Below are 13447 nucleotides of genomic sequence, written 5' to 3' on the forward strand. Positions count from 1 at the left end.
AAAGGTATAAATTGCATGGCTGGCAGCAACGGTATCCGTGAGGTGTGGCTGGGGGTTCGCAAAAGCCGCTCTAGGTCTCCACCCCCCACCGTCTTCTCAGCTTTCCCTTTCTGGCTCTTCTTTCTGTCTGGGATCTAAACTCGCTGAGGCCAAGGGCTCTGCTCTGGTTGACAAGCTGTGCTGGTGTTTAGCTAGCAGAGAAATTAAAGCAGCTACTGCCCTATTGGCTGCTTAAGGTATTCCAGTGGAGCCATCCCAACTAGCTTTGCTTTCTGTACGATACTAGTTTGTAAAGGAAATCCTTAATTCAGGTGAATGCACAGATCTTAAATCTATACTTTAAAGGTCTAGAAAAATAGACTTAGAAATATAAGTTCTGATAGCCGGTTGCTTAGAGAGCTGCTCTCTAATCGTAAAGATATTCCCATTAAGTCAGCAAGACCTTAGCTATCCAGATCTTTCCGTTGGGGTGTTTGTGTGAGAATGATGTGGGTGGCCCCAAAGCCACTGAGAACAAAAGCTGTAGTTGTTCAGTGGGTTGTTGTTTGTTTTTTTTTTTAAAGACAGGCCACTTTGTTAGTAACAAGGCTTGATTTTTGGTACTTTGATTCAGACCTGCAGATTGTAGGTGCTGGGCTAAAAGTAGCTCAAAAGGACCATACGTTCCCTCATCCCAGTGTGCGGTGTTCACTTTAGCTTATGACTATCCTTTACTCTTCCTCTCTGATGGATAAATACAGTCTCGGCACACACCGTGAACTTGTCCGGTAGAGAAGAGGTGCTGCTGTTTGATCTTGCTGGAGACCTGCTGCGGAGTGGTGGCTCTCAGTTGGTGAGAGCTGTCTCGGAGCCTGCGTTTATGAAAACCAGAACAAACCCATTTTTTTTCCTCAGGAGGAGGAGGAGTTAACGTATAGATAGGAAACGTACTGAGGTGGAAGGCAGAGGCTGCAGTCCAGCAGAAAGGCGGCTGAAGGGTTCCTGCTGCTTTTCAAGTTGCTGTTCATGACGGTAGCAAATCGTGTCAATAAGGTACCTTGTATTACTACTCACATGCACTGCAGTGTAATGAGTAAACTTTTTAAAGGAAACAATCCCCACAAACTTTGTCCAGTATTCAAAGCAACAATGGTTTTAGTTTTTAAAAACGTTGAAAGGGATCTGCCACTTTCAATAAAGTAACAAAACAAATGAGGCTGGTGTAACTTGGTATTATTAGGGAAACAGGATTTGTTCAAGCTGCTTTTCTTCGCGTCCTTCTTGGTCTTCCCCTGCATCTTCCTGCCTCACGGACACCTAACAGTGCCCTGTGAGACAGACCCCTTTAAGTCCTTTTGTGCAAGGAGAAAATACAGCAAAAGACACATTATGTTAGTCCTTTATGCTGCCATACACTGGTGTTACGGGACGCGCACACTGTGTAGTTGTGCTTTTGGCTGGAGTCTGTTCGTTGATCTGCAGTATTTAGACTTCGGTTTGACTGTAAAAGCTGACAGCAGGCTACCTCTGCCTTCATCTGGTTCCCTTTGCAGTTGTGAGGGTGACGGGGCAGTGGCACAGGCTGTGGAGTCTCCATCCTTGGAGATAATCGACAGCTGTCCAGACACGGTCCTGGGTGGCCCTGCCTCAGCAGGGGCGCTTGGACAGATGACCTCCCAAGGTCCCTGCCAACCGCAACCACTCTGTGAGTGTGTGAGCTCAGTTACAGGATAAATGCTTTGGAGACACTGCTTTAAGCGTGCGTTTAAAACCTCACGTATGACTGTCCTTGCCTAAGCAGAAACACAAAGGTGAAGGTTACAGTTGGTTCTGTGACCGAGCTGTGCAGTGCTGTCTCAGCTACCTTCTCCTTGGAGCCAAAAGGAGAGACTGACATGTGTACTTCTGACTGCCCTTTTTTGGGAATTGTTAAATGCCACGTGCTTGCACTCACCTCTGCTCAACAGACCAGTGACAGGACAGTGGTGCAGTCGTTCTCGTCTCAGTGTGTCACTGTGAAGGTGATGAGCCCCTGGCCCAGGTTGCCCAGAGACGCTGTGGCTGCCCCATCCCTGGAGGTGTTCAATGCCAGGTTGGACGGGACTTGGAGCAACCTGGGCTGGGGGGAGGTGTCCCTGCCCATGGCAGGAGCGGTGGAACTGGATGGTCTTTAAGGTCCCTTCCAACCCAACCCATTCTATGATGATCTGTAGCTGACCTGGGGAAGGGTGGTTTTAGTGCAGCACTTTGGGGACAAGCCAGAAGGCGAATGCGCGGAGCTGGGAGGCTGGGTGCAGCTTCTACTGAAAGTCTGCTTTACAAAAGGGAAGCTCTGACAATTAACGGCCACCCCCAACCATCAGACTCTCCACACCATCACAAGAGTGTACTTAACTTTGCTGCATGCAGGCAGTGCTCTACTTGCACGCCAGAGGTATGAGTGCAGCTGGACGCTGTGTCTACGTGCTCCTTGCTGACACTTCAGCAGCAATAAAGCTGCGGTGATGCAGCCAGTAGGAGAGAGGGAGGTGATGAACCACCTGGTGTAACGGGAGTCATTCTTGTCACCAGGGGACATACAGGTGACTGTACAAGACTGATACAAGACTGTCACCAGAACAGCTCCAGTAAGTTGTGTTAAACTCATGATAGGAACTACTGTGAAAAACTTACTTTTTCTGGTGAGACAATGAGGCAGGACTGTGTTACACCAAAAGGAGGACAGGCAGCCGGTCCTGTGGGAAGCAGGGAAAACTGGCAGTGTTTACCAGAAATGTTGGCTTTTTGAAATGAAGGGAGACCATGGATATTAAGCCACGAGGTCCCAAGAGCATGAGTACGCTGGTAACGTACATCCTGCTAGCAAGAAACTAATGATTACGGACCAGTTGTATTCTGTTCTTTTCTCCTAGGGCTCTTGTTAAGGGCTCAAGATTGTAGCAAAGACAAAAAATACCCCTGCAGCATTCTGGTAAAGTAAAAATACTACACGGTATTTCACAGAACTGATGTGCCTCTGGAATCCCCATCAGTTTGAAAGCTTGCCAAGGTGAGAGGTAAACAGTTTTGCTAGGAATGGTAAAGTTTCTGGTTTTTATAGCCTGTGCTCCTGCATTTTAAATGCACAGACATTTGAACTTGATGTTCTCCACCCGAGAAGGGACTTTTGCTGCCTGCTGTCCTCAGCTTCTGGTCAGCTAGCACCAGAGGCTCCTGGTTCAGGGACCACTCCGCAGCCACTGGAGGTAGCACACACATCTTCAGGACAGGAAATACTGAGCTGCAGGTCAAGCACGTAACTAAAGGATCATCCACTCCTCAACTGCCCCAGAGCCTTAAGGAAGGACTTCTGCTCACTGCGTCTCTCCTGTGACAGGAGTTGTAGCAGTACCACACAGAGGTGACGCTCTGATAAACAGAGCGTAGGTGGCCAAACACTGTGGATCAGCCATGTAAGTACCCCCCAGTCATGTAGTAACACCTTTAAGGTGCGTCCTTCCACTGAGTTCTTTGATCATTTTTCTAAGTGTCAGAAGCTGTTCCTGTGTGTTCCAGGCTGAAGCAGTGTTCCCTATGACACGAGATGAAAAAACGAAGAGAGTTGGGGGGGGGAGAGGCTCTGCTGGAGCCGGTGAGGGAGTGTAGAGAAGCCAAGCCTCGGCGCTGCTTGCTGAGGGTGAGGTGGGCTTCTGCAGTTCCTCCCGTCTCCTGTAACAGGGGGTACGTCAGTCTGATTATTAACACGTGGTGTGAGGGAGATCGACGGCTGAGTTACAGAGGTGATGTAGACAAAGCCTAGCTGATGTTAAGGGAGTAAGCTGTCTCTGTCAGCTAGTTAAAAAAAATAATTAAATAATTAACACCCCCAGGGCCAAATACCAGGCTGTTTCACCCCAGGCAGGGGATGCTGCAGCCTCTCTTGCACTGTGCTCCACAGAAACACACCTTTCCCCTGCTCTTCTGGCCTTGACTCTTCTGGCAATTGGCCAGAGCCTGTGCGCTGCCCTTCAACAAACACAGCTTGCTTTTGGGGACCCCAGAGCCTCTGCTACCATCTGTGCCATCCCCAGCTTGTGCCATGGAGGGCGCTTTGTCGTCCCCCCCACCCCGGGAGACAGTGCAGTTATCCTTGCTGAATTTCAGGCGGCGTTTGTAAGTCCCTTCCTCCCACCCTGCCCTGGAGCTGCTCCCCGAGCCTGCGGGCACTCGCTGGCTCCTCCGCTCACATCGCTTTCACTCGGTGCTGTCTCTGCTGCAGATGGAGCAGAGCTGATGCTGGGTGAGACGACAACCACAGTCCCAGAAAACTACTGAGTAACTTGAACGCTCTGAAAAAAGTATTTCAAATCCTGGTGCTCTAGAAAGCCAGGCTATGGTAGGTGAGGGCAACTAAAGGCCAGGGTAAAGCACCGGACCCCCCAGCTGGGGACAGAGACCCTGCTCCTCCTCTCTGCAATTCGCGCCTGCAGAGCTGCCCCGCAGGAGACCAGCAAAGGGCAGTAATTGCATGGGAGAGTCCCCATGAAAGAGGAAAGATTCCAGTATGTGGCTGTGACAAAGGAACAGGCACTGTCACCCGGGAAAACCACTGAATGCAGGGACCTGTTAATCGACGACGTGAAACCTCTTCTTGCAGGTCTGAGGAAAAGCAATGCTCCTGCGCACGTGCCGGTGATCTTCCCACAAGTGTGGCCACAGACGGGATGGTGGGCTCAGGAATAAGAGGCCGAGAGAGTTTTATACCAAGATGCTATTTACTTTCAACAGTCATAGTCAGCTGCGTTATAACATATCTAGTCAATCCGTGTGTACACACCTACAACAGTTAATTAAAAAAGAAAAGACACTAATAAATTAAGTACATTTAACTTACATGGAACAATGGTCATTGTGACAGGGGTAGCAAAGGCTGGGTCTGCAGTTGCTCGTCTTCTCTAGGATGCAAATGCCAAGTGAGTGGTCTGGAAAATCCCTCTGGAAGCCCCTCCCTGCAGTCCTCAGCCCGCACGTGTTCCAGACCATAACCTGAAACAGCCTTGGAGAACGCACACGCTGGCCTCTGTGCTTCCCATTTTCACAGGGATCTCCACGTTCCTCCGTCCTCACAACATGCAACACTTCCCTTTGTCTTTCACTACACCACTTCATTGTTCCTTCTTCTAGTACACAAACACTTTTCTATCTAATATAACCACAGAGTCCCTAGAGCCCATCAAAGCCACGTCCAACAGCATTTAGTGGCACTTGGCTTATTTCAGTCCTTCCATGGAGGCAACCAAAGGTGACAGCTTTACAAAACCAGAACAAACTGCAAACATTTCAGATTTAATACAGAGGTTTAATACAGTCCACAGACACTAATGCTCCATCTGGAATCCAGTGACTTTTACACCTTCATGAGAAACGGAAGATGGATCCCACCCCAAATTTAAAGGTAAAAATAGGGATTTTCAGAAGTCTCTGTGTGACACAAGCACAAGCAACAGCGACTTTCGGAGAAGCTTGTTCTCCTACATTGCTTAAATGCCTCGAAAACATCACCTCCATACGGGTGGAGAGTGTGTTTGCCATCCCATGCCTTAAGCAACGCCTACTGCAGGCTAAAGAAACTGGAACCGTGATATGAGAATAGCGATTGACCCTCTCAGCGTGCGCCGTAGCAGAGTTCAGAGGAAAAACCACACACCCTACCCGTACTGACCCACAATATACCGAAACCTCAACAGCTTAGCAGAGGTTCGCTCTTCCCGCTTCCCCTGGAAAAGTGCTGCCGCAGCAGTTTCCAAAGAGCAGAGTTGTTCTATGAGAGCTGCGGTTTCTGTTCAAAGTGAACCGTGTTTAAGCTAATGCATCTGTGGATCCCCTGGTAGTCTGCGCTGGCAGGGTGACGGTGGTGGCAGCGAGACAGCGGTTGTACAGCCAGCTGTGCCGAGCGTCAGGGGAAGGGAACTTCTGGGAGCCAGCGAGCCCCGGCACCAGCAGCTGTGAGCCAGTCGCACCGCTGACAGCTGCTATTTTTCTCCTGTGTTTGCTGACCATCCAGTCAAAACGTAAAAAACAAGGCGGTTCGCTCTTAGGTTCTCTCGAAGTAGGTTCAACTGGAACAGACTTGACCCTCTTCCATACCACTGGGGACGAGTGTGATCCCCGTCTGCAAGTCCCTCGCTCCCACTTTCCATACCGGGTGGAAATGAGCTTCTTGGTTCTTTGCTTTATCAACTCCAGAGACTCCTGTTTCCACCTGCCTCTTTTGTTGATGTTCGCAGCAGAGATCCAGCTCTGCCCCGCCTCAGTCTGTGTGACTGTCCTTCTCGCCCTTCGGAAGCAGCAGGCTCGACCTGGCTGGAGAGCTGGTGGCTCTCTTGATCACCTCCATCCACCTGGTGAGAAAGGACATGAGAAATGCTCAACCCCTCATTAACAGATGCGTCATCTCATCCTTCCGTTGTGAGCTGTACCCCCTTCACCAAACCTCATGAAACAACCGTTTTCTACCTTTCTTTTAGGAAACGTAACTCTTCAAATGAAGAGCTTGAGATGTAGTAAAGTGCGGAACACGGTTGCCTGTCCAACTAACAGCTCTCGAGTGCTTTGAGCTCCAGAGCGCTCCCCTGAGAGCACGCTGTGCTCTCCTGTAAGTGTACAGAAAGGGTTTACTGAGGAGGATGGGCTGACAAAAATTTTCCTCTGTCAATGCACTGCTTTACTTACAATAAATTATTCAACAGAGTTGCTCATATGGAAGAAAGCAAAGCAACAGGGAAAAAAGCAAGACAAACATCCACTGTGAATTAAGACTCTTGGGGTTTTTTTCCCCTTGAAATCACTACATGAGAACAGAGCACAACTCTGCTGCCTCAGGTAGCTGTTATGTACACTGCTCACAAGTGTGTGTGATACTCTCCCAGGGACGAAGGAAGTATGTGACGCCTCCTCAATAACAGCACACTCCAAAACAACCAGTCCTGCCCTGCGCGGCAGAACGCAATGCAAGGGCTTTTCAACAGCTAACGTAATAGCAAAGTTTTGTACGTGACGCATTTTAAACAGGATTCACCTTGGACTGTGTGTGGAAGCCCGACGGCACTGCTGAACGTAATTACAGAGAAAGCAGTACAGTGAAAAGCAGCACTGCACTGGCTGCTCTCAGCCTTGTGTCCTAACTCCCGTTTTCAGAGATCGAGAGGAAAAAAAACCCCAAACCCAACGTATTCTCACCAGAACTCTAATTAACCTAGAAACCTGACTCCCCAGCCGTAGTCGGACTGAGCATCTCGCAGCCCATCCACCCACGCTGCTCCCCAGCTCCAGGGAAGCCCCAGGCTCCCGAGACAAAGCGGAGCCTCCAGCTCTAGGCACAACCACCAGCTCTCCCGGGCAAGGAGGACGGTTCTGGCAGAGGAGGCATCTCCAAACATCATCAGTAGGAAGAGGAAGGGAACTTTATTACCGAGAACGTGCTGTAAGGTCGCTCAGACTAGGAGGTAGTCAGGAGGAAGGAGAGGGCTCTGGATGATCAACCAGTGAATTAACAGCATGTTATATACCAAGACAGACAGAGAAAATGGAAAATTACCTCTCAAAGGTATATTTGCTCTCAGCCCTGAAGAAATACACGTGGGACTTGAACTGCAGCTTGAAGACATAATCCTTCTGAATGCCGTCTGCCTCCACAGGGGAGCTGACTGCGTAGCCGAGCAGCGGGAGGCTGGCCAAGGGATAATCGTCCTGGAAAAGCCCAATAGCCCGGCGCTTAGTGCAAGGCATCCCCTGCCACGCAGCTCATCCCAGTGTGCGCTCAGTCTTTTGTACTCTACAGGTAGGGTCTTTGTATTTTTGTTTAGGGAAGGACAGGAGGAGGAGCAGCCTCTTTTGCGAGGCCTCCGACAGCTTAAAATGAAACCTTCCCCCAACTCCTTTCACCGTTTTTATGGAGTTACTCGCTTCTATTCCCCTGCCCGTCTCTGCCTCCTGGGCTGCCCCGTCCCCTGCCACAGAGGGTTCCTCTCTCTGGAACTCCAAGCACAGATCCAACATGAAAGTTAAAATATCCCTCCCAAAAGAAACGTGGCCTCAAGGCCAGAAACCTGAATAAAATAAACACAGTTTATTGGGTTAATAAGATGAAAAGGAACAGGCTGCACGGCAGCACAGCTCGTTACCAAGCAGGTGCTGGAACGCACCATGGGCAGAAAAATCCCCAATGCCGAAGCCCAGCAGGGAGAGAAACAGACAGAGACTGACCAAAGGCTGCCCGTTCCCTCACCGCCATTAGTCACTGCACGAGGAGACGTTTCCCCCTCGCCCACAGGAGGTCAGGACCATTAACAGGATTAGAAATCCTAATTAAATTCTGCAAGAAGGGCTCATGAGCCTTACAGAGCCCGCCTCTGTTTTGAACTACCTTCTCTTCCGCTTGTTACTCTCCTTCAAATAGCAATGAGCTGCACCCACAGCAGAACGCCAAGGACCTCCAGGTTCCCCCCGACACCCCAAACACCGTCCCCTCAGCTACATTTGCTCACCTGATGCGTTTTGTAGAAGAACAAGCAGAAGTTGGTGAAGACGACCCACAGTTTCTGCCAGCCGTTGCTGTTCTTGAACTTCCTCAGCAAGTAGCCGGAGAGCTGGTTCTAGCACAGGATGAAAAGAAAACTACCGTGAAACCACCGGTCGCTGTCCGTTGGGAAAAGACGCAGATACGAAGCTGGAGGCTGCCTGCCATAACCGCTCCTGCACTTGCTCCCCTGTTGTAAAAGGCCTCCCAGGGATTTCACACGGTGCCCGAGTGGCTTTGTGCCTTCAGCTCACTAATTCGCAACTATCTTCTTACAAACCAATTAGAGATTTCTCACCACCGCCAAGTTTCCCTTTGTGTTTAAGCACTCACTGTATCTCCGAGCAGTGTCGGGCGGCGCACAGGAGGGTGCTGCACCGACTTGGCCCTCCAGCCACCGCTCTCCTCTGCCGCCTGCGGGCAGGGGAACGGTGACAGCCATGAGGGCATCCATCCCTTTAGCCACCCTTTCTTACGCCCAGAAAAAACCCGGAGAACGCACTGCGTGAGCAGGAAAATAAAGCAGAAGGGGCAACAGAGGGTGCCAGAGTTGTGGCTAAGCTACACGTGGCGGCTACGCGAAGCCGAGCCCGGCGTGGCAAGCGGGGAAAGTTGAACATTGCCGCCTTGGAGACAGTCACTGAGTGCTCGTGGGGCGCGATAAGGAAACCTGAGGCACAGAATGACAGCAAGTGGATTTTGTAATTAGAGAAAAAGACAGAACACGCAGCAGAATTACAGAGAACCACTTGGGGAAGCAGAACTAGGAGGAAAACCTGCGTCGACAAGGCGACGCTACAGCTCTGCCACCAGCCGAGTATGGGTGGGCTCACTGAGCAATTACGAAGCGAGCAGCAGCACGTTTTCCTTGGCATCCCACGGCTCCTCCCCACCAGCGCAGAACTTGAGAGGCATTTTTACCTGGATCATGCACAGGTAATCAGACAGGGATAGGCTCTGGTTCCGGTACCAACAAACATGGGTGATTGTGTTGGGCCGTTGGGCCTGGCCCAGCAAATAGCGAGGAGGAAGCTCTGGAGAAACAGCAAGAGAGCAGAAAACTGAGCAGAGAAAAGGGGGAGAGAAAGAAAAACAGAACATTAGGATAAGAGAAGTGATGCTAGAAAGACGTCTGTTAAAGGAAAATGGATTGTGAAAAAAAATGGCGGTATTAGAACATGGAACAGATCAAAGCAAGAGGGAGCTGCGAGAAGTCACACGTTTAATCCCAGAGCCTGTACCAGGGAGGGCTCGTTATCTGGGTACAGAACTGCGAGATGGTACCTTTCGCAGGGGTGTCAGCAGGGAGAGGAAGGTTTGTCCCCTCCCATAGAAACCACTTTTGTTGCCAGCTGAAGTGCCCAACTTCCGGACCCTGAGCCAAGTAACATCTACAGGACTTCCTTTACTGAGCTGACCGATACGCTCTCTACATCATGAAAACCCAGGAGCTTCAGTGCCCAACTTTTAACTCCTTCCATTAAACAAAAAGTGCCTCAACAGCAGGGCAGGAAAGGTAGGAGGATACAAATACACAGATGCAGCACCCTGCCCCATTAGTGTTTGTCTAATTAGTGACCTCCATTTTCTCTTCAAGGTATTTAGGGTCCTTCCCACTTCTGGAAGTCTTCCAAGCATGCCAACCTCCAGGAAGGTGTCCTAACCCAACTGACCTTGCCAAACCGCCGCCTAAAGTGAAACCGTAGTGGCGGTGCAAGCAGCGTAAGGAGCGCCAAACAGACATCCATCTCAAAATCTGCAGGATTCGGTACCGAAACCTGCCCCCAGTGCTGCATCAAGCCGTGCTGAGACCCAAAGTAACAGCAGCTCAGCGGGCACATAATAAATCTCTGCTCAGTATAACATGGCACTGCCGGAACACAGCACTTCCTACCGCTTCCTGCTCACCCCCACCAGCGAGGGAACGGCAGAGACGTCGCATTCCCACTGAACTTAATTCTCGGTGCAGTACGGCAGCTAACCAGACCTCAGCATGGCAGAGTCAATCCCGAAAGGAAAACATCGTGGATAGGTATCTTATCCTCCAGCAAAGCTGATGAAACCCGAAGGAACAATTCAGTCCTAGGATATCCTGGGTTTCCTTTAAAATTTCCCTCCTTCAGAGCCTTTGCCCAAGCAAAGCCCTGCGGCACGGAGAGCAGGGCATGCATACGCAGACACACAGACATGCACAGAGCGGGGCAAGCATGCAGCGGCCTTTTAACGGCCCCTGCTCTCCCCCAGGACACAGAGACGCTGCCAAGGCGAAATGGGAGATGGAGTGGAGGCCGAGCGAGCCAGGACGGACAGAGTGAGACGTGAGAGCTGCGCCCTGCGGGTACCTCGACAGCCACACTGTGGTCAGTCATGGAGACGCTGGTGTTGCGGTACCAGCACACGTGCATGGTTGTGTTGGCACGGTGGTGGCTCTGCCTGTCCAAGGAGCTATGAGAAGAGTGTATGTCATCTTCGGACTCCTGTTCTACAGAGACCTCATCAGAGGATCCTGGGGGAGGAGAATTCAGCAGCGGTTTAAGAAAAATGTGCAATACAAAGAGCGAGAGAAGCAGGGATTCCTGAGAAAAACCATTTTCTCTTGCAACAGTCCAGTTTTAAAATACGTCAACTTCAATTTGTTATACAGCTCCTAAAGGCCACTCTGAGCAGGTCGTTGTGGCTTTCATTACTCAGCTCTGTTTGGGGCATCTGACTCAATACTGCGTAAAACAAACAAACAGAAATCCCCACACTTCATCTTCAGTCAGTTCTTAGTGACGAATAGGAAAAAGTGCTCCAAGAAGGAATACTCCGTGTTTCAGCGCATCCACAACACCACCTGAGACAGGCACACCAACGCGGGGCTATAAAAGAACTTGCTGATCTCCAAAGACACCAGATTTCTAGACAAGAAAATACACTAAATGGTTAGATTGAGAAAAATCTATTTAAGAGATGAATAAGGACCTTCTAAAGTTAACAATTCTGCAACAGGAACACCTCTTCTGCATTTAAAGCTACCAGGAACATCAGCCGGGGAAGACACACATATATCTTTTAACGGAAAGAAAACAAAAGCACAATAACTATCCATTACTATGTGAATTATAAAAACACTCCATTTACGTGATCAAATTCACAACAGGCAAAATGAAAAGGACATGACAACAGACGCTTTTCCAGAAGGCAGGAAACACCACTTACTGTTGGAGCGATGGCATACTGAGTTTTCCAGAAGCATGTCAGATTTCTCTGTTGACTTCTTGGCCATTTCTATTGCCATGTTTAGGTCTTCCATCCACTTCCCCATCTCCAGGCGGGTACTGCAAGACAAACGGTGCAAATGGAGACCAGCACAGCCTGGAGCCATGACAAGAGCGCTGAATTGCTGAAGGAAGGCACAGCTCATCGCCCAATAGAAGCAGCAGTCCATTTCCATTAAATAAATAAAAATAACATAACAATTCCTCTAAAGCATGACCTTTCCAGGCAGGAAGCTGACCTCATACAGCTTTCACCTCTACTTTCAAGCCTTGAAACAAGACTAAAATAACTATTAAAAATCTTGGACTTTACAGCAAAGAGAACGAATGGACAGCCCAAGGGCAACACATCATCCTCCTCCGGAGCTACTGAACTTGGAAGAGGAATTATGTGGTCTGGGCCACTGCTGTTCTTCATCCAGAGAGCTTCATAGCTGGGCGGGTTATTTCAAACATGAAACCACGTTCAGTTTAATTTAGATTGAAAATTCCACGCATGGTCCAAGCCCAGAAGCAATTTTTTTTTTTTTTTGACAGGCGAGGAGAGGTAACATAAGAAAAACAACCACCTTTGAGCTATTCCTAAATTAAAGGTAAAAGGTAATACAAGGTAAAAATTATATTTATTTTTCCAATTTTCAGAACTTTTCAAGCACTTTTTGATTCACAGCTGCTGAGAAACAGTTGATCTTAAAAATAACTGACGTTTTCAGACGTTAGGCTGGAATTTACAAAAAGTTTCGCTTGTTGAACACGTCTGCATACGTATTGGCTCCTGTGCCACTACATATCCGATTTTATAAATGTTCCGCAATGATTATTTGTCAAGAACAGGTTATCAAGCCGTAAAAAGCCCCATAAATTTAAGGCTGAGTTTCTGTGCTCCTACCCTGCATTCTTAGCATACCCAGCTCCACCTGGGGACCTGCAGAGGGACAAAACCTCCTCAGGCTGATCCTGAGAGAACAGGGGTAGTAAACATCCTAAGTACATTTCAGACATGAAGTGAAAAACGACACCAAATTCACTGCACAGGGACCAAGACAGCCTTTAATTTTTCCCTTCCCTTCCCAGCTTCCTCTCTGAGATCCATGCGGGAACTCTCCTCTCCTTACATCCATTTGCATGTTCTGGATTTTAATTCTTTTTTGGGTGTCTAAAATATTTGTGTGTTTGGATTTTTTTTGTCTTTTCCTTTACGGCAGTTGTTTAAAGGGTGTCTCTGGCAACTCAGCTAACTGGGAAACAACACAATGGCAATGTTACTGCTGCCGCTGTGTGTTTAATAACGCACGTTTGGCGAGCTAAACTACTCCTTCCCAAAACACAAGTGTCCTGCGTTTGGTTTGAGTCACGCATCAGACACCGCCCTGGCTCTGCACCGAACAATCCAAGAGGAACTCTTTGGAGAAGGTACCTAAGCAAACCTACAGGCAAGTGAGGACAAGAAACGTTACCTTGCTGCCACCACTATGGTTTTCTGTGCTGAATAGATGGTGAAGCAGTGTGGGACGGCCCATTCATTCTCACTCTCCTCCACCTGCAGAAAAAGAAAAGGTTTTTCTCAGCACTACTCAGTGACTGATAAACGCTAAAGCTGTCCTCCTGGGCTGGGCAGGAATTTGAGTCAAATATGATTACAGCCCGGTTG

General features: G+C 49.2%; 1 protein-coding gene across 1 annotated transcript in view; it reads right to left on the minus strand.

Moving 5' to 3' along the window:
• Nucleotides 1-4720: 4720 nt before the first annotated feature.
• Nucleotides 4721-13447, minus strand: part of FARP2 (FERM, ARH/RhoGEF and pleckstrin domain protein 2) — a gene marked incomplete at its 5' end in the record, with an annotated part of 76904 nt that continues 68177 nt past the window's right edge. The window contains 6 exons of the mRNA XM_082487325.1: nt 4721-6359; nt 7556-7707; nt 8505-8612; nt 10879-11042; nt 11738-11856; nt 13254-13336. Coding sequence (XP_082343451.1) covers nt 6269-6359; nt 7556-7707; nt 8505-8612; nt 10879-11042; nt 11738-11856; nt 13254-13336 — 717 coding nt within the window. The 3' untranslated portion in view covers nt 4721-6268. The remainder of the gene's footprint in view (nt 6360-7555; nt 7708-8504; nt 8613-10878; nt 11043-11737; nt 11857-13253; nt 13337-13447) is intronic.

Source organism: Vanellus vanellus (genome assembly GCF_965231255.1).
Source record: "Vanellus vanellus genome assembly, chromosome: 8".
Classification (NCBI taxonomy): domain Eukaryota; kingdom Metazoa; phylum Chordata; class Aves; order Charadriiformes; family Charadriidae; genus Vanellus; species Vanellus vanellus.